At 41.0% G+C, this 22033-nt stretch overlaps 2 protein-coding genes across 8 annotated transcripts in view; one reads left to right on the top strand and one right to left on the bottom strand.

The window, feature by feature from the left end:
* Window positions 1–954, top strand: part of FIP1L1 (factor interacting with PAPOLA and CPSF1) — a 41303-nt gene extending 40349 nt beyond the window's left edge. For all 4 annotated transcript variants that reach the window (XM_058192252.1, XM_058192250.1, XM_058192253.1 and 1 more), the window contains one exon: window positions 632–954. In XM_058192252.1, coding sequence (XP_058048235.1) covers window positions 632–782 — 151 coding nt within the window. In that variant the 3' untranslated portion in view covers window positions 783–954. The remainder of the gene's footprint in view (window positions 1–631) is intronic.
* A 118-nt stretch (window positions 955–1072) lies between these two features.
* Window positions 1073–22033, bottom strand: part of LNX1 (ligand of numb-protein X 1) — a 243154-nt gene continuing 222193 nt past the window's right edge. For all 4 annotated transcript variants that reach the window (XM_058192238.1, XM_058192237.1, XM_058192240.1 and 1 more), the window contains 2 exons: window positions 7652–7810; window positions 1073–2135 (listed from right to left, as the gene is read on the bottom strand). In XM_058192238.1, coding sequence (XP_058048221.1) covers window positions 2000–2135; window positions 7652–7810 — 295 coding nt within the window. In that variant the 3' untranslated portion in view covers window positions 1073–1999. The remainder of the gene's footprint in view (window positions 2136–7651; window positions 7811–22033) is intronic.

Genomic DNA, 22033 nt, shown 5'->3' with positions numbered 1-22033 from the left:
GGACTTCAACTCCTAGAGTTCTGGGAGTTGAAGTCCACAAGTCTTAAAGGGACCAAGGTTGGAGACCCCTGGTTTATAGTCAAAAACGAAAAATAAAAACCCCAAGAATTTCCCAAGAACGTAACAATTTAAACAACTGTTCAGGTGTAAAACAATTTCAAGTCTACCTTTGTGAATGGAAATCCTGTGAAAGCTGTAACTTCCCCTTTGTAGAAAAATTCTGGCCTCTTCGTTGGGGGACATGTATTTAATTTTAAGTATAGTTATTGGTGTCAGACGGCTGCCAGCCTCTGCTCAAAATAAACAATGGCAGATGAAAATCCCAAAAGAAAGCTTAATACCAGAGTTTTTCTTCAGCCCCTTTCTGGTTTTGATTTGATGATGAGGAAAGTTCATTCAAAGACATCATTGCATAGACTAAATTTAGTTTTATAGCAGAGGTCTCCAACCTTGGCAACTTTTTAAGCCTGGTGGACTTCAACTCCCAGAAGTCCGCCAGGCTTAAAGTTGCCACGGTCAGAGATCCCTGTTTTATAACACAAAGAACTTGAGAAGCAGGGTGGTGGCATTCAATCTGAGACGCCATTAAATTTTTTGGGACTTTTTTCCCTCCCCTCTTTTCTCTCCCTAGTAACAGCCGGCGCCGCCATGATAGTGAAGAAGGAGAGAGCCACAGGAGGCATAAACATAAAAAGTCAAAAAAGAGCAAAGAAGGAAAAGAAGTGGGTGGCGGCGAACCTGCCTCTGAACAGGAAAACACTGAAGCTGCCCCTGCAGAATAGGCATGCGATATTTTTGCCTACTTGCTTATATTAATGCCAGAAATAGATTGCTCTAAATCTAATTATTTTTCTGGGTCTTAAAATGTTGCTCTTAATCTTGTTCTGTTAGTAGAAAAGCATACGTTTAATTTGGGTTTTTGAAAATAAAAGAGTGAAATTTTTCATGTTAAAAGCAGGCTGTTTTGTCTTTGTGCCATTGGAACAGTGAAGACGTTCCCAAAAAGTTGTGTTTGGTTACTGAGATCCAAGATTCATGGAAGTGGAAAGTGCAGGAGTAATACAAAGGCTTTTCCTATTCAAATAAATATTTCATACATGGCAGTTCTTCCGGGCACTCAGTAGGCTGTTTTCTGAAGGATGAACCAGTGTTTCATTTAAGTTCTTTAGATAAGTAAATAACATTTTAAATAAAAAGTTAGCATATCTTGGCTAGAAATCCAGAATTGTGTCAATAGTATCCGGGTGTAATGTCTCCTGTATTTGATCATGCAGTTGTGGGTAGCTCGTGGTAGATAAACCAGGCACTTTCTGGCTTTATTCTTTGCTTATACTGCTCTTTACCATTGCCATTGGAATGCTGGTTTAGAAGAGCCCAACCCAAAATGGAAGGATAAACACTGAGAAAAACAGAACACGTGGAAGAAATGGTTGATTTCATAAATTAGAAAATTTCATGCATGCAAAATTGAGTATTTTTGTCCTTTTTTTAATTAAATTAATCTGGCTTTACAAATTACAATTAATTTAATAGTAGAAATAAAATACACAATTATAATGTATTGGAAAGAAAAAAATGTTTTTTTAAAAAAAGACTGCTTTTACTGAGCACAAAAAGGGAAATTAATAGATTCATCAGCCAGCCTTCTACGTCTTCCATAGATGCTGTCAAGCAAGTGTAATCATAAGAAAAGTATTTCCTCACTTCAAGGTTTCTGAAATCACTTTCAGATTAGCTAAAGTTGTTTCTTTCTTTATCTAAAGAACAGGTGAAACATAAGATATAAAAACACCGGGATGAAACATATTCACAGTAAGTTGTGTACCTTGAATGACACCAGTAACTTTTCATAGTTTTAAGAGAGCATGTTTTTCCCCAAACATGCACCTTGGAGCATTTTAAGACTGTTCTACTTACATAATGCACATCGATACTTTGCTACTCAAAAAAAAAAAAAAAAGTACACAGAGATTCATTTGTTTCCAGTTGAAACACATCTTTATAAAAAGGTGCCAGGCCAGGATACAAGAGTGAGAGTAAGTTTCCCCTTCAGTTCTTTTAGCATCCTTGCCAAAGAGGCATGCGCCATTCCTGAGATATTCCTGCCGTTCACTGCAAGGAGGATGTCGCCACACCTGGAGGGGGAAGGGGGGGGGGAGCAAATGAAATGAAGTTAGGTTCATCTGCAATTCCAAGAGAGTTTTCTTTATTTTAAAAAAAGTCTATGGAGATTGTCAGTCATCCAGGTCATGGTTGTCCCAAAGGTGCTTTTTCAAGAGGCAACTGGACTTTCTGATATTCAAAAAGTTTTTATTAGTCAAAAAAGGTTTATACAAATACATTTCAGGTATGGTAAATTTTCATTTTTCTTATCTAAAATAAGAATTTTACTCAAATTTTTTAACACATACAACAGCCATATGGCAAGCAGGTAACACGAAGTAGCTAAGTTTACAAATTTTAAATACGTAATAAAGAAGAGTCAAGAATAAACAGAATATCGTACAAAAGAGAGTAAGGAAAACCAACACAATCCCAAATATCTTTATCACTTCCTAGTTTTAGATCTCAGAACTCTGGGTTCAGCCTGACCCAACTCCAGGGCCGCAACAGCAGCCGCTTCCTCCCCATGATCTATAACCTCCCTTCTTCAATTCCTGGGTCATCTGATTCCAGGAGGGCTTTGTGTTCCTCCACATAGGCCGTAGCCTCCGCAATTGTACTGATTTTTCGTAATGCCCTCCCGGAAAATCATCAATCCCTCTGGCATCAGCCATCTGAAGCCCACTCCTTCTGGTACAATTTGCTTGACAAAAATAATATTTCTTTCTTTTTCACGTACCTGTCTGGGAATCTGCCTCAGAATGGCTATCTCCCTGCCCCTGTAAATCAGTGCCCCACTCCTATGTTTTCTAAAATTTCATCTCTCGTCTCTCTTCTCACAAATTTGACATGAACCTCTCTAGAACTGCATGCGTGCGTGCATATTGAATAACTCTATAAACTCGATCCACATCCCAATTCATGAAATCAACACCTCTCCCAAGAAATTCTCCCAACAATTTAGTCACAACATCTCTCAAGTCTTCTTGGTCCACTTCTTCCAAATTTTGAAACCTAAGGAAATAAGACATTTTATCCATCTGTGGTCCAAGCACAGCATTGCCTGTCGTCTCCTCTCTTTTCTGCACTGCCGCATCTCACCCTCAAACCTTCCACTTTCTGCTTGTTTTCTGCTGAAACTTGTTGAGTATCCTTTAAATCCTTTTGGATAGTCACAATTTCTGCTCTTATTTCATCCAGTTTCTTGTCCATATTAGATAACTTTTCCAAAATTCTCCATTTCTCCAGCAGTTGGTCTCTGACCTTTTGCCATTTAAAAATTTTAAAATCCTCAGGCAAGCACAGTATCCTTGTAATTTCCTCCGGATCCACCAGGGGCACTCACAGAACAGGTCCAGAGTACAGTTAGTCAACCAGGAAGCCGAGAGAAGTGATGTCATCAAAATTCTCATAGTGAAGGCGGAAGCTGGGCGCCACCACTGTTCCCCAGAAGGAGGGGGCCTCAAACCTTCCCTCCTAAATTTCTCCATCACCTCTTCTCCAGAGCTCCACAAAACCGGTAATCTTCTTATTTTAAGTTCTCCTCTCCAGAATAACTCGTGCTCCTTCCAACCGCAGGGAGAAAACCCCCGCACTCCGGGCACTCCACTCACGTTCGATATTCCTTCCTTCTCCTCCTCAATTCTTCTCCGTGCCCTGTTCACCACCAGGCTGCTGCAGTTATAAATCAATGCCCCGTGTCGTCACAGCGCAAAGCGGCGACCAAAATAATGGCGCGGCCTGTGGCCTGTATTCCAACCCTTGAGCCTAGGGACGCCAGCCAGCATCGGTCCCCACAGTCCTGTATGTCGGCTGGGAGACCCCTGGCGAGCCGTCCGTGCGGCAGGTGTCCTTTTCGGAACACCTGGCCCCTGAGGGCCTCGGCGGCGGCCGGATTCGGGCGCTGGAGGCAGGAGAAGCCTTCCAGACGTCCGTTGCCGCTGGATACCGGAAGTCGTCTCCAACAACTGGACTTTCTGGTTTTTGTTTGAGAGCTGAAGAAGCTTCTTGGATGAGAAGCGAAGCGTCTTCAAAGAAAAACCAGAAAGTCTCGCAAAAAGCACCTTTGGGGTGATGATTTTGCAAATGTTTGGTGTCCGGAATTGCCAAAGTTCTCACATTTATTAAGGAGCTTTCCAAAGAGTATTTAATCAAACCTGATCACCTCAGATTTGCATCGGAACCCAACCTAAGAATCACTTCAGATGTTCTTTTATTGCATGGTAGAAAGTTGAACCTATTTTGATGCATGATCATTCCTTGGGGAGTGTTTGTTGAAGCCATTGGTGAGTCATTTTCATTTCCTATAAGTGCACTGTCGCCGTACGATGTTTTGGTATTTCAGGATATTTAGCGTCATCAGAATGTGTTTCCTACTTCACCCAAGTGAGTTAAAGAGATTGCAAAGATGTGCCTGAACCTTGGACTCACGCGTTAACATTCACTAGAGCAGTGGTAGTCAACCTGGTCCCTACCACCAACTAGTGGGCGTTCCAGCTTTCATGGTGGGTGGTAGGGGTTTTGTCCAATACTGAAGCGCTTTTCCTTTTTTTTAATTGACTTTTTTTTAAAAAAAAAATCATAGCATTATTTAAAAACATTTTCATTAGGTTTTCATAAAATTCCCCATGACAGTTTAAATTTCTGAAAATATAGTATTTGTATCGCCTGCACATAAGTTTCGTTTACGTTACGTAAGTGAAACTAAATGGCGCTATAATGCGACCTCAAACAAAAGAGCCTCGTCCCAGAATAGCTCACGCATCTCCCGCCACACCACCCAGCTGTAACAGACAAGCAGAGCTGGTAGCCGGCGGGCCCCCCCCCAGCCCAATCCACGATGCGCGAGAGGCATGCGCAGACGACACACGGTACATTACTGTGGAACCAGTGGGTGGTTAGAAAATTTTACTACTAACAGAGATACAAAAGTGGGCGATAGGTATAAAAAGGTTGACTACCCCTGTACTAGATGCAAAATTAGCTCACACATTTATTTCATTCATAAACTGCCACCTCTTCAGATTCTTGGCAGTTCAAACAACAATTACAGAACAACCTGTTCCAACAGTAAGATAAATTTTATATTGAAATTGCATAACGCACTTCTGACAATATCACAGTTCTCATAGCTTAACTGGCTTCTGGAAGAGTTAATAATAACAATAATGCTAATCCTGCTTTCAAGGGGAGGCATCACCCCAGATAAACAACGCCCCTCAGCCTCAGTGCCTCACACTTCCTGGAAGTGGGACACTATTTTGCTCCCATATGCATGTGCCTCGCTATCAACTATTGTATCAATTGTCTGGTTTAGCACAATTACGTGTGTCAGGGATCAAAGGCTCAGGTAAGCAGGATGAATGTATAGTAAAACAAGTTGTTACAAAAGAATTCAGTTGCTCTGGGTAAAATGTTAACTCGTTTTATACTAAAATCAACATTCACTTTCTCGTGACTATTTCTGTAGCCTAGATAAAAATAGCTAGCAACGATTTCCTTTTGGGTAGGAGATACAATTTCCATCCATTCTTTGTTTGGTACACAACACCAAACATTTGCAAAGTAGTATTAAGTAGGATCTCTTATTCAGATTTATTTTCGACTGCGTGACAACAATTACTTCTATAATCAAAGAAGAAGGCAGTCAGGGGTCGGCAACCTTAAACACTCAGTCACAAAGGCCCTAACCAGAAGCCCCCACCCCGTTCAATTCTGGAGCCAACCGGAAGTCCGGTTCCCCCCACCATAGAGTCTTCTCCTGGCACAGCGTCCTTTTTCCTCTACTTATCCTAACTGAAAGCCCTATCAATTGTGGAGCTGACTGGTGACGGAGCCGCAGCAGAGGGATGACAGAGCCACATGCAGCTCCAGAGCCACAGATTGCCGACCCTTGGCATAGATAGCTTTAAATCAGATCACAAATTTTCCAGTGAATCAAATATGTTCATAGATTATTCCCTTTTTAGAAATGGTGCAGATAGTAAGGGAAGGGTCCTTGGGAAAACAATAGTGCTTAGATCCAGTCCCTCTAATCCAGCAGTCACCAACAGGTGGTCCGCGGACTACTGGTGTTCTGTGAGAAAATTTTGGTGGTCTGGAGAAAAAATATTTACATTTTTTATATTGCCCTAAATCAGAAGTCCTCAAACTTCTAGAACGTTCATTACTTACATTTTGCTTATTTGCTTCTTAGCCATAGCAGACTTTAAATTATCTACCGTTCGGCTTAAGATATATCTGGTAGCGCTTATGGGTAGTCCTCGATTTAACGACAGTAATGGATCCTGGAATTTCTGTTGTATATCAGGAAGTTGCAGCATCCATGTGACTGACCCATTTCTTGTGGCAGTCACTAAGTGAACCCACTGCCATGGGCTCTTTTGCCAGAAACTGGAAGTAAACACCAGTTACCAGCAAAAAGTAATAATAAATTGCAATCACATGACCGCAGAATGCTTCAAACGGCCGTAAATATGGCCCATTTGCCGACCCTTGGCATAGATAGCTTTAAATCAGATCACAAATTTTGCAGTGAATTAAATACGTTCATAGATTATTCCCTTTTTACAAATGGTGCAGATAATAAGGGAAGGGTCCTTGGGAAAACAATAGTGCTTAGATCCAGTCCCTCTAATCCAGCGGTCACCAACAGATGGTCCGTGGACCACTGGTGGTCCGTGAAAAATTTTTGGTGGTCTGGAGAAAAAATATTTACATTTTTTATATTGCCCTAAATCAGAAGTCCTCAAACTTCTAGAACGTTCATTACTTACATTTTGCTTATTTGCTTCTTAGCCATAGCAGACTTTAAATTATCTACCGTTCGGCTTAAGATATATCTGGTAGCGCTTATGGGTAGTCCTCGATTTAACGACAGTAATGGATCCTGGAATTTCTGTTGTATATCAGGAAGTTGCAGCATCCATGTGACTGACCCATTTCTTGTGGCAGTCACTAAGTGAACCCACTGCCTGCCATGGGCTCTTTTTGCCAGAAACTGGAAGTAAACACCAGTTTCCAGGAAAAAAGTAATAATAAATTGCAATCACATGACCGCAGAATGCTTCAAACGGCCGTAAATATGGCCCATTTGCCGACCCTTCAAAATGCAATACATCAGCACAAGGGGATCCAGCTATCAGAGGGTCGCTAAGCAACCAATTGTAAACCAAATATTACCTGTAATTCAGCATTCTGAATCCCACTTTCTATACAGTCGTAAATGCACCAGATTTACCAAGGTCAAGATCCAATGTTGTCAGGATTTCAACTATTATTGCTAGCTATTATTGGTAGGACGTCACGAGATTGTGTCTAATCACAAGATAATGTATTGACTTCTAGCACGTTATTGTATTTTATAAACAACTACATAGTTTAATTTACTAACATTGGAGGCTATCAAACTTTTGAGAGACAATCCTGGAAAAAGGGCTTTCAACATAGACAGTACAGAGCAAGACGCTTCATGGGCCTAATTTGCTTAATTTGCCACCTAAGAGAGATGGCAGAATTCGCTTTTAATCGGTATGTTTTTATTAATTACCTGATTCTTCCATCATTATATGCTGGAGTCCCTTCCACAATGGATTTGATAAAGAACTGCCTGTTTCCACTGTTTTCTTCATAACCTCCCACTATGCTGAAGCCAAGACTTCCTGCTGTATTTCTTCGCAACACAATTTCTTTGCAGCTGTACAAAGACCTACAACAACAACAAAAAAAAGCATTCCATTTAAGTCATACTTCTACCTTAAATTTCTAGAACGTTAATTACTTACATTTTGCTTATTTGCTTCTTAGCCATAGCAGACTTTAAATTATCTACCGTTCGGCTTAAGATATATCTGGTAGCGCTTATGGGTAGTCCTCGATTTAACGACAGTAATGGATCCTGGAATTTCTGTTGTATATCAGGAAGTTGCAGCATCCATGTGACTGACCCATTTCTTGTGGCAGTCACTAAGTGAACCCACTGCCTGCCATGGGCTCTTTTTGCCAGAAACTGGAAGTAAACACCAGTTTCCAGGAAAAAAGTAATAATAAATTGCAATCACATGACCGCAGGATGCTTCAAACAGCCGTAAATATGGCCCATTTGCCGACCATTCAAAATGCAATACATCAGCACAAGGGGATCCAGCTATCAGAGGGTCGCTAAGCAACCAATTGTAAACCAAATATTACCTGTAATTCAGCATTCTACGTACGCAAAAGTTTGCAGTATTGTATTATCAACATAGCTGGTGAATCCTTCTCTGTTGTAATTTCTATTTCTATCTTTTAAAAGTAGCAGCACTCAGTGTTTTGCCTTTGAATTGGACTAATTTAAAAATGAAAACACTGTTTTGTTGTTTTTTTTAAGGCAACAGACTTTTGCTCTGTTCTTCTGCAGGATTTTTATAGTTCTGTAGATTAGGCCCTTGAGAACTACAAATATTCACCTGCTGGCAGAATATAAATGTATAATGTTTGTACAATGGCTGGCTTCTAATGTGAAAAGCAGGTGCCTTGTTGGCTTTTTTTCATCCTCTAGTTTTATTCGTTTACCATCTGTGTGGGGTTTTCAGCATTCTGAATCCCACTTTCCATACAGTCGTAAATGCACCAGATTTACCAAGGTCAAGATCCAATGTTGTCAGGATTTCAACTATTATTGATAGCTATTATTGGTAGGACGTCACAAGATTGTGTCTAATCACAAGATAATGTATTGACTTCTAGCACGTTATTGTATTTTATAAACGACTACATAGTTTAATTTACTAACATTGGAGACTATCAAACTTTTGAGAGACAATCCGTGCACGATAATCTAACAATTCTACAAGTTACTAGGAGGCCCTCTCCTAAATAGGCCTCTTGAGTATTCAGGCTTTTGAGTATGGGGGCTTAACCTGAAGAGTGAGGAGAAGAAACAACTGTATTTATTAGACTACTATGTCACCAGACTATTCCAGACCCCCTGCTTACAACAGTAAAACAGGGGAAAAATTAAAACTCTACAATGAAATGTAAACAACACCAAGCCATTAAATGCACCCACCCCTCATTTCTAAATGCCCTCTGAAGAATTCAAGTTTTAACCAACTTTGTAAAGACAACAAAGCAGACAAATGTTTCCTGGCTTCAGCCCTCTCCCACGTCACAAAAAAGGTGTGTATGTGTGTGTGAGTGAATGATAGAGAGAGAGAGAATGAGAGGGATGGAGGGAAAGAAAGAAAGAGTGAGGGAGAGAGGGAAAGAGGGAGGGAAAGAAAAAGAGAGAAAGAGAGAGGGAGGGAAAGAAAGAGAAACAGAGACAGAGGGAGGGAGGGAAAGAGAGAGAAACAGAGAGATAGGGAGGGAGGGAAAGGGATAGAGAAAGAGAAGGAAAGAGAGAAACGGAGATAGGGAGGGAGGGAAAGAGAGAGAGAAACAGAGATAGGGAGGGAGGGAAAGAGAGAGGGAGGGAAAGAAAGAGAGGGAGGGAAAGAGAGAGAAACGGAGATAGGGAGGGAGGGAAAGAGAGACAGAGGGAGGGAGAGAAAGAGAGAGAGAAACAGAGCTAGAGAGGGAGGGAGGGAAAGAGAGAGAGAGAGAGGGGTGTATACAAGTACAACTGTTATATTCTCTATAAATTAAGTGAAGAGCAAAACCAATAGGATTGTGACTCACTTCCATTTTGGCCCCAGGGAAATGAAAAGCGCACACAAAACACCCTAGCCTGGTCTCTCTCTGAAATAATTAAGACATCCCAGGCAAGTTGGGATGAATCAGAGCAGTGACACACTCAAAGCTCCTGTCCATGTGTTTTGGAGATGGCAAAAAGTCTCGCTCTTTGAATGACTGGGACTTGCTTGGCTAATGTTTCTAGGCCTTCAAGGCTTCAAAGCAGAAGACTAAACCATTCCATTGAGATGGAATGTCTCCTTCGGTCTTTAGTGAGTCATTGTTTAGATGTTCTTGTAGGGTGTTGCGTAAGTGAAGGACTCCATGTTCTCCCCCTAGCATGGATAAAATAAATGCTCTGCTACAGAACATTCTTGTCAGTATTGATGACGGAGATTGTCTCTTGCTTCACTGAGTCCTGGGTGGTAGAAATAGGTCACGTAGAGAAAACAATGAAAAGAATCACTTATTCTGAAAAGACCCAGGCAGGATATGATATGATGATATGATATGATATATGATAATAAAATAAATACAACATAACATAATGTAACGTAATGTAACGTAACATAACTTAACATAACAACGTAACATAACGTAACGTAACGTAACGTAACGTAACATAACATAACATAACATAACATAACATAACATAACATAACAACAAAACGTAACTGTTCTGTCCCCCCACCTCAGTCCGGGAGGCACGAGAAATGACTCAATTAGCCGGCAATTGAGTCCACGGCAGCTATCAGCTCTGGCAGCAACCCAGCGAGCGTCTGCCAAGGTTTTTCTGTTATCTTTCTTGATGCCGGCGTGTCAACCAGGAAATCAGGAATAAACAGCACTTCAGCTCAGGTTCTCTCTAGGCAGTTTGATTTGTTCGTCACGAAGCAGTATAGCAGCCCCTCCTGCTTTTATACCCTGTGGGGTGTGACTCCATGACTCAGCACTTTCTAGGCCTGCCCCATCCCTGCTTCTCTTGTCTATGAAACCTGGGATCTAACCAGGACTGATTGTCCTCAGCTGGGTCTGGAAGCGTTTCCTGGGCAGGGGGAGATACAAGAGACGGAGGCCTTGTCACCTCTTCCACCTGGCCTGCCTCTGGCTCCTGGAGCTGAGCCAGGGAAGCCGGCCCTGCAGAAGGGAGCCTTGACGGCCCTTCCCCCTCACTCTCTGAATCACTCTCTGGCAGGGGGCCAGGCCCGGTTACAACAGTAACATAACATAACAAAACAAAATGCAACATAACAACATAGCATAGCATAGCATAGCATAGCATAGCATAGCATAGCATAGCATAGCATAGCATAGCATAGCATAACATAACATAACATAACATAACATAACAAAACAAAATGTAACATAACATAACATAAATAACGTAACAGAACATAACATAACAGAACAGAACAGAACAACATAACATAGCATAGCATAGCATAGCATAACATAAATAACATAACATAACATAACATAACATAACATAAATAACATAACATAACATAACATAACATAACAAAACAAAATGTAACATAACATAACATAAATAACGTAACAGAACATAACATAACAGAACATAACAGAACAACATAACATAGCATAGCATAGCATAGCATAACATAAATAACATAACATAACATAACATAACATAACATAACATAACATAACATAAATAACGTAACGTAACGTAACGTAACGTAACGTAACGTAACGTAACGTAACGTAACGTAACGTAACGTAACGTAACGTAACGTAACATAACATAACATAACATAACATAACATAACATAACATAACATAACATAACATAACATAACAAAACAAAACAAAACAAAACGTAACATAACAACATAACATAGCATAGCATAGCATGGTGGCTATGGTATAGCATAGCAAGGGCCATGGTGGCTCAGGCTGTAAGATAGCCTGTTATTAAAACACAGCTGCCTGCAATTACTGCAGGTTCTAGTCCCACCAGGTCCAAGGTTGACTCAGCCTTCCATCCTTTATAAGGTAGGTAAAATGAGGACCCAGATTGTTGGGGGGGGGCAATAAGTTGACTTTGTAAAATATACAAATAGAATGAGACTATTGCCTTACACACTGTAAGCCGCCCTGAGTCTTCGGAGAAGGGCGGGATATAAATGTAAAAAAAAAAAAAAAAGCATAGCACAGCACAGCACAACACAACACAACACACCATACCATACCATACCATACCAATAAAGGAGAATATTTGTATCTCAGTGTTGAAATGAGGACTCCTTGGTGCTCTCTGAGCCTGCTTCTTTTCTTGGAGACGTTTCATTACCCTAACTAGGTAACATCATCCATGCTGGTCCTAAGGATATGACTAGCACAGATGATGTTACCTAGTTAGGATAATGAAACGTCTCCAAGAAAAGAAGCAGGCTCAGGGAGCACCAAGGAGCCCTCATAATATATAATAGTTTCTATAGTGTTAGAGGGAACACAATCCTTGGACAGACGACAAAGCACTGCTGGTCTTTTGTTAGTCACATTTGTGAATTCCTTTCATTGTGATAATTTTGCTTAATTTATAATTTTATAAAGAACATAGGTGGGGGGTGGGGGTGGGATGTTAATGATTTTTTTCACCCCTTCCATTGGAGTTTTAAAGCTCCCCTGGAAAAAAAAAATGTGTTTGGAAAGATCAAATTGAAATAAACATTATCTAGCAAATGTGTGACCTATGCCAAACAGCTCATTATCACTACTTCCAGCCGTGGCGGCGCAGCGGTTAGATTGCAGTAGTGCAGGCTAATTATCCTGACTGCCGACTGCCTGCAGTTTGACAGTTCGATTCTGACAGATCAAGGTTGACTCAGTCTTCCATCCTTTCGAGGTGGGTCAAATGAGGACCCAGATTGTTGGGGGCCATAGGCTGACTCTGTAAACCGCTTAGAGAGGGCTGCAAAGCACTGTGAAGCGGCATCTAAGTCTGAGTGCTATTGCTAATTTCAGATGGACCAGAATGGCAGGAGGAATTGTCAGTGTAATTCTTTAGAACATCTCTCTTTCACAATTGGTTAGCGCAGGGGGCTCCAACCTTGGCAACTTTAAGCCTGGCGGGCTTCAACTCTGGGAAGGGCTGGGAAGTAGCTCAACAGGCTAATGCAGCCTGTTATTAACACACAGCTGCCTGCAATTACAATTACTGCAGGTTCGAGTCCCACCAGGCCCAAGGTTGACCCATCCTTTATAAAGTAGGTAAAATGAGGACCCAGATTGTTGGAGGGGCAATAAGTTGACTTTGTAAATATACAAATAGAATGAGACTATTGCCTTACACATTGTAAGCCACCCTGAGTCTTCGGAGAAGGGCGGGATATAAATGTAAATAAAAAAAAAAAGCATAGCACAGCACAGCACAGCACAACACAACACAACACAACACACCATACCATACCATACCATACCAATAAAGGAGAATATTTGTATCTCAGTGTTGAAATGAGGACTCCCTGGTGCTCTCTGAGCCTGCTTCTTTTCTTGGAGACGTTTCATTACCCTAACTAGGTAACATCATCCATGCTGGTCCTAAGGATATGACTAGCACAGATGATGTTACCTAGTTAGGATAATGAAACGTCTCCAAGAAAAGAAGCAGGCTCAGGGAGCACCAAGGAGCCCTCATAATATATAATAGTTTCTATAGTGTTAGAGGGAACACAATCCTTGGACAGACAACAAAGCACTGCTGGTCTTTTGTTAGTCACATTTGTGAATTCCTTTCATTGTGATAATTTTGCTTAATTTATAATTTTATAAAGAACATAGGTGGGGATGGGGGGGATGTTAATGATTTTTTTCACCCCTTCCATTGGAGTTTTAAAGCTCCCCTGGAAAAAAAAAATGTGTTTGGAAAGATCAAATTGAAATAAACATTATCTAGCAAATGTGTGACCTATGCCAAACAGCTCATTATCACTACTTCCAGCCGTGGCGGCGCAGCGGTTAGATTGCAGTAGTGCAGGCTAATTATCCTGACTGCCGACTGCCTGCAGTTTGACAGTTCGATTCTGACAGATCAAGGTTGACTCAGTCTTCCATCCTTTCGAGGTGGGTCAAATGAGGACCCAGATTGTTGGGGGCCATAGGCTGACTCTGTAAACCGCTTAGAGAGGGCTGCAAAGCACTGTGAAGCGGCATCTAAGTCTGAGTGCTATTGCTAATTTCAGATGGACCAGAATGGCAGGAGGAATTGTCAGTGTAATTCTTTAGAACATCTCTCTTTCACAATTGGTTAGCGCAGGGGGCTCCAACCTTGGCAACTTTAAGCCTGGCGGGCTTCAACTCTGGGAAGGGCTGGGAAGTAGCTCAACCTGTTATTAACACACAGCTGCCTGCAATTACAATTACTGCAGATTCGAGTCCCACCAGGCCCAAGGTTGACCCATCCTTTATAAGGTAGGTAAAATGAGGACCCAGATTGTTGGTGGGGCAATACAAGTTGACTTTGTATATAATATACAAATGGATGAGACTATTGCCTTACACAATGTAAGCCGCCCTGAGTCTTCAGAGAAGGGCGGGATATAAATTCAAATTAAAAAAAAACAACTCCCAGAATTCACCAGCCAGGGAATTCTGGGAGTTGAAGACTGTCAGGCTTAAAGTTGCCATGGTTGATGACCACTGGTTTATATTGCATGCTATATATAAACAGGTAGTTCCTCAACTTACAACCATTTGTGTAAACGATCCAGAATTATGACAAATTATGAAAGTTGCCAAGGTTGGAGACCCCTGGTTTAGTGTGGTGGTGCAGTCTTGAATTTGCAAGATTCATATACGTGTGACTGTCTATGAAATTCCAGTGATATTGCTGCTTCCCTAAAGGTCTTTTCATTCTAGCTACAGGAGAAGCAACGAAACCTTTCCCTTCTCTTCTAAGTTGCCTTCTCCATCCCTTGTCCTCTATACAGATAGTCAGGGGTGAAATCTACATACCTTCCCTACCGGTTCAGAAGTGCACGCGTGTCACGTGCACACGCCGACCCTTTGCGTGTGTGCAAACCCTTCTGTGTATGTGCAGAGGGTAAAAAACAGGTAAAAGGTAAAAGTAAAGGTTCCCCTCGCAAATACATGTTAGTCGTTCCTGACTCTAGGGGGCGGTGCTCATCTCTGTTTCAAAGCCGAAGAGCCAGCGCTGTCCGACGACATCTCTGTGGTCATGTGGCTGGCATGTCTCAACGCCAGAGGCACACGGAACACTGTTACCTTCCCACCAAAGGTGGTCCCTATTTTTCTACTTGCATATTTTACATGCTTTCGAACTGCTAGGTTGGCAGAACTAGGTTGGATTTGAACTGCTGAACTGCCGACTTTCGATCGATAAGCTCAGCGTCTTAGCCACTGAGCTAACCAGGAAGTAACAACGACTAGGCGGGTGGGTGGAGCCTCAAGCTGCCATCGTTACTGGTTCTCCGAACCACTGGCCGTCATCGCTACCAGTCCGGCGAACTGGGCCGAACCGGGAGCATTTCACCCCTGCAGGTAGTCCTCACGACCACAATTGAGCCTAACGTTTCTATTGCTTAGTGAGACATTTGTTAAGTGAGCTTTGTCCCGTTTTACAAACTTACTTGCTGGAGTCGTTAAGTGAATCACTGCAGTTGTTAACATTCGTAACAAAGTTGTTAAGTGAACCTGGTGTCAAGGTTCCAGAAAAACCTCTTCTGCAAAAAACAACAACTCAGAAGCCATTGTTCCAGGCCTGACACCTGGCTTCTCCATCGATTCTGCTTGTCAGAAGGTCGCAAAAGATAACCACACGACCCCGGACACTGCAACCATCATAAATATGAGTCACTTGCCAAGCCTCTGCATTTTGATCATGTGACCCTGGGGTTGCTGCTATGGTTGTAAGGGTGGGGGAAATGGTGATAAATCACTTTTTTCAGGCCCGTTGTAACTTTGAACGGTCATTAAATGAACTATTTGTAAGTTGAGGGCGGCCCGTACTGCAAATCTTTCTTTTTTTGTATTGGTTTGTAAAGTGTACCTGTTTTTGAAGGTGCCTTTGGAATGACAATCAACGTTAAATCATTTGCAAAAGATTTCCAGCCTGAAATACACAGTTAATAAGACCCTTATTTCTCCCCAAGACAGTTCAATAAGGAAAGAAAAATAAAGAAATATATCCTTGAGGCCTATTTAACCTTTCCTCAGCTTCTGCTGGGTGGGTCAGCTGCCCTTCGTAGCACAGACTGGGAACTCTGCTCCTAAGAAGCGACATTCTTAGACGAAGAAGGGGAAGTGAGTTAATGTGTATTAATGCAATGCATATTCTGGCCCAAAGACCTGCTTTAAAGGGCTTCCAGATGTGACGCGCAAAACTCAGAAAAGCAAGAACGGAAAAATAAGGCGGCCAATACAACTCGCAAGGCAAGATTGAAGTGTGTGATAATCAGTTTTGTTGAGCAAGTCGATCCAAATACTGAATTCTGAGTGCCTAGTTAAATAAGCAAGGGCTAATAAGAAATACACCCCTGTTCCTGTCAATTATAATCAGCCTTCGCCTCTTTCCTCGTTAATCTGAATTTTTGAAGACCAACGCACTAGTACAGCATACTAATTCCCCTTGGTTTTCATACACACTGTGGCTCCTTTCTGCGCGTGGTGCTGCAGCTGGAGATATGATTACAATGAATTTCCTGTTTCCAAACCTGCTGACATGGTGGGTAATTTTCCTTCAGTAAAAGAGCCCATAGACTCGAGAAGGGAAGGATGGAGAAACCAGGACATGTATCATTTGGCATGGGAAGAAGGAGCCCCAGTAAAGTTTGCGGCTGGTGTTAAGAAAGCAAAATCTTTCTTTGAGGATACGGGAATTAAAGCACAGACCCACGCACGCTCACCCCTTTTCCAAATTCTGTGCAAAATAATTTTGAACAATTCCCTCCGTGAATAAGGCAGGAATAATGAAATGTGCCATGCTATTGCTATTGCTAAATACCATGCAACTGTTAAAAATTCCCCCAGAAAGCAATATGGTAATGTTAAGGTAATAAGGTAACTGTTTCAACTCTTACCCTCAAAACGATGCTATAGAGCACTGCACACCAGAACAACTAGACACAAGAATAGTTTTTTTCCCAAACGCCATCACTCTGCTAAACAAATAATTCTCTCAACACTGTCAAACTACTAAATCTGCACTATTATTAATCTTCTCATTGTTCCCATCACTCATCTCCTCCCACTTATGACTGTATGACTGTAACCTTGTTGCTGGTATCCTTAAGATTTATATTGATATTGATTGTTTCCTAATTGCTTATTTGTAGCCTATGACTATCATTAAGTGGTAAATTTGTACCCTATGACTATCATTAAGTGTTGTAAGTGTTGTACCTTGATGAAGGTATCTTTTCTTTTATCTACACCGAGAGCATATGCACCAAGACAAATTCCTTGTGTGTCCAATCACACTTACCCAATAAAAAAATTCTATTCTATTCTATTCTATTCTATTCTATTCTATTCTATTCTATTCTATTCTATATCTTTGTTATAAAATAAAGATAACGTTGAGCATTACCACATTTCCTGTCTTGTGTGCTGAGGACACAACAATTGTTGTTTACAATTTCAAGCCAGCATTTAAACCAGTGGTGAAATTCAAATTTTTTTACTACTGGTTCTGTAAGCATGGCTTGGTGGGCGTGGCATGGCTAGGTGGGTGTGCCTTGGTGGGCGTGGCAGGGGAAGGATACTGCAAAATCCCCTTTCCCAACCCACTCCAGGGGAAGGATACTGCAAAATATCAATTCCCACCCCACTCTGGGGACAGCCAGAGGTGGTATTTGCTGGTTCTCCGAACTACTCAAAATTTCTGCTACCGGTTCTCCAGAACCTGTCAGAACCTGCTGGATTTCACCCCTGATTTAAACTGTTTAATCCAATCCTTGCTAAGCTTGGGTAGTCCATAACATGGACACTCGTCTCTGTTTTGAACTGGTGAAACTCTAGTTACAGTATCCAGCAACAAGTGTCCAGTCATTGATTAAAGATAAGCTTGCTAATAATTAAAAGGCCACGAGTTCTCCATTTGTGCTCCACACTATTATAAGCCTCAACACCTGTATGTTAATATTTCTTTTTGGGGCTCTGTATTCTGTGTTTGCCTCTTTCTCTCTAGTCCTTCTATCCAAGACCCCTTCTTAAGTATTTACAGAATCTACAAACTCTTAAAGTCTCCTCTGAATTGACCCCAGCTTCTGCTGACTTCTTGGACATGTTCATCTAATTCCCCAGATCTGACTCTACTTAAAATCACATCAGTATTTCTTTTTTCCTTTCTCTCTTAACCCTTCACTGGTTGTTGTTTTTTCTCCACTTTTTTTTCCCTTTTCCCATCTCCAGCGCTCTCTTAAGAATTTACTTTTATTTGCAGTTCTCACTTCTCCTTAAATGTTGGTTTCTTTCTTTGTTTCCTCACTTCTACCCAGCCCATTTTAATTCTCGGCACTGGTATATAACCATCTCGTTTGTAAGCCAGTAGTTTAATAGGGAAAATGAAGAAGGTAAATTCTATCCATCGTTCAGGCTGAATGATACTTGGCGGGCTTCATAAAGTAGCATGGAATGTAGAACTAGGTAAAAGATAAAGGAGTCCCTGCAGATATTACTCCATTAGTCATAGCTGATTATATGTAGAACTGTAAAACTCTAACAATTCTTATTTATAAATGTTGCGGGGGGGGGATGCTAATATCAGTCTAGGGGCATTACATCACGGGAGGCCCTACTCCAATGTGTCTTGATCATTTAATTACAATATACTTTCTAAATACAATATACATTACTAAATCTGTACTACTATTAATCTTCTCATCACCCATCTCCTTTCACTTATGACTGTAATTTTGTTGCTTGTATCCTTACGATTTATACTGATATTGATTGTTTCCTGATTGCCTAATCGTAGCCTATGATTATCATTAAGGGTTGTACCTTGATAAAGGTATATTTTCTTTTATGTACACTGAGAGCATATGTACCAAGACAAATTCCTTGTGTGTCCAATCACACTTGTCCAATAAATTCTATTCTATTCTATTCTATTCTATTCTATTCTATTCTATTCTATTCTATTCTATTCTATTCTATTCTATTCTATTCAAATTTCATTCCATTCCAATTCTATTCTATTCTATTCTATTCTATTCTATTCTATTCTATTCTATTCTATTCTATTCAAATTCCCTTCCCTTCCCTTCCCTTCCATTCCATTCAAATTCTATTCTATTCTATTCTATTCTATTCTATTCTATTCTATTCTATTCTATTTCACATATTTACATATGAAAACATATATATATATATATATATATATATATTTGTTTTCTGAGGTTTTCACGGGTGTTTGTATATAGGTCTTTGGTTGTTCGGGTTTTCTCCCGTGTAAAATTGGAAGTGTCTTGGCGACGTTTCGACGAAGTCTCATTCGTCATCTTCAGGCTTCAGCTTCGTGCTTCTGGGAGCAATCAATATCTCATATGGACTGCAGCACCAGAGAGGCTAAACCAATTTCGTTGTATATATGATGTACAATGGCAATAAAGGCTCTACTATATTACTCCTATACTATATGCCACAGAATCATAGGATGGCTTTGATGAAGCAATGGGGAGTAAACAGTTATTGCAAAATACAAGCAAACCTTGTTGGATTGTGTTCTGAAGAGATAGCCCTAATGCTGAATCCGATCAAGATCTAGTGTAATGAAAAGAAGGACCAGGGGAGACATGATAGCAGTGTTCCAATATCTCAGAGGTTGCCACAAAGAAAAGGAGGTCAACCTATTCTCCAAAGCACTTGAAGGCAGGACAAGGAGCAGTGGATGGAAGTCCCAAAGGTGCTTTTTCAAAAGGCTGAAGACGTTTCAGCTGAAGATGTTGCTTGAATGAGAAGCGAAGCATCTTCAAAGAAAAACCAGAAAGACCAGTTTGCCTCTTGAAAAAACACCTTTGGGACAACCCTGACCTAGATGACTGAGAATCTCCATAGTCAATGGATGGAAGCTAATCAAGGAGAGAAGTAAACTAGGAGAAATTTCCTGACAATCAGAACAATTAATCAGTGGAACAACTTGCCTCCAGAACTTGTGGACGCTCCAACGAAGTTTTTAAGAAGAGGTTGGACAACCATCTGCCTGAAATGGTACAGGGCTGCCTGCCTGAGCAGGGGGTTGGACTAGAAGACCTCCAAGGTCCCTTCCAACTCTGTTATTCTGTTATTAAGAGTTGATCTATGATTATTGTTATTTTTGCCCTTTGTACAATCCCCAAAACAGACAAGTGCTACTGAATCCTCCTATTTCATCCCCTGCAACAGGGATTAAAATATGTGCAATGCAAGAAACAATTTACAGGTATCATACTGCTACTGATGAAGACATTGAGAGGTTTATTCTTCATGAGCTTCCTTTGCTCTCTTTTAAAAGAAATTAGGTTCCATGAGGCAGGGGTAAAATCTACTTACCTTCCTTACTGGTTCGGAAGTGCATGTGCCGTGCTCGCGCGCTCACTTCCCTCTCTCTCTTGTGTGCGTCACACGCACATGCACACCCTCTGCACATACGCAAAACCTTTCTGCGCATGCGCAGAGGGTACAAAACACATTACTGCCTGGTTAAAACCAGGAAGTAACGACAGCTGGGTGGGTGGGCGGAGCCTCGCACTGCGATTGCTACCAGTTCTTCGAACCACCAGCCAAGATTGCTACCGGATTGGCCAATCCGGTCCGAACTGGGAGCATTTCAGCCCTGCCCTGAGGTGAATTGGAGATTTATTTTATTTTATTTTTATTTTTTTTAATTTATTTATTTGTCAAACACAACAATATATATAAGTATAAACATAAAATAACCATACGAATTGGATACAATCAAAGGGAACATTAGGACAGGAACGGTAGGCACGCTGGTGCTCTTATGCACGCCCCTTATAGACCTCTTAGGAATGGGGTGAGGTCAATAGTAGATAGTCTTTGGTTAAAGCTTTGGGGATTTTGGGAAGAGACCACGGAGTCAGGTAGTGCATTCCAGGCATTAGCAACTCTGTTAGTGAAGTCATATTTTCTGCAATCAAGATTGGAGCGGTTCACTTTAAGTTTGAATCTATTGTGTGCTCGTGTATTGTTGGGGTTGAAGCTGAAGTATAGTCTTTGACAGGAAGGACATTGTAGCAGATGATTTTATGAGTTATACTCAGGCCGAAGGCGGCAGAGTTCTAAATTTTCTAGATTCATTTAGATAGGACACAAACCTTGCAACTTCTCATAAAGAACAACAACTTTTCTTTAAAAAAACAAAAATCGCTGCCTGTTTACCAATTCTGATGATTTTTGAGGAATGCCTGAAATATTTCTGAAGAGATGCAATGCTCCCCCATAAGAATGGCTTTAAAATAATCCTTGCACACATGTAACGTACAACTGAAACAAAACCCTAAGCACCCGCTTTCCATAACGATCTCATATATTTCAATAAATAGGAATAAGATTGAAGAAAACAAAAGATTTGTGGCAAATCTGTTAAAGAGTGTCTTGTGTAATTGATTTGCCTTATTTTATGGGCTGCTGAAGGGTTCAGCTTGAGGGTAAATTTAATAGCGTGTCATCTTGGCAGTACCTCGTTTAAAAAAATTCAGGTTGATACAAATGTTGTAATGAAGTATAAAACATATCCCAAGAAGACATTTAAATGCATTCTGTGAGCGGGTAATAAACTATGGACTTTGAGGTCTCATTTTATTTGGTGTTTTTTTTCTCTCTTTTTTTTGGTACAAAAATATAACACAGCTGCTTCTAGCCCAATTAGAACAATTTTTAAGGCTGGCGGACGGTGAATGAGAAAGCGGTTTGGACAATTCCACCACTACCGTGTGCGGAGTTTTTGAACATCTGGGCAAAGACAAACAATTCAAAACAACCTAGAACTGAAATGGTGCCATGTGTGAAATCCTCAAGCTGTATGGATGTTGTGCAGAGACACAGGGTGGTCTGCTCCTAAAGCTGGCTATCCATGCAGGATTCTCTATGGATGTTTAGGTAGTCCTCGACTTACCACAGTTCGTTTAGCGACCGTTCGAAGTTACAACGGCACTGAAAAAGTGCCTTCTGACCATTTTTCCGCACTTACAACCAGCGGTGGGATTCAAATAATTTAACAATTGGTTCTCTGCCCTAATGATTTCTTCCAACAACCAGTTCACCAAACGGCTCAGAAAGTTAACAACCGGTT

This window comes from Ahaetulla prasina, chromosome 8, assembly GCF_028640845.1.
Source record: "Ahaetulla prasina isolate Xishuangbanna chromosome 8, ASM2864084v1, whole genome shotgun sequence".
In the NCBI taxonomy this organism is placed as follows: Eukaryota; Metazoa; Chordata; class Lepidosauria; order Squamata; family Colubridae; genus Ahaetulla; species Ahaetulla prasina.
Note: the sequence above shows the minus strand (reverse complement) of the source record. Positions and strands in the feature narration are given on the sequence as shown.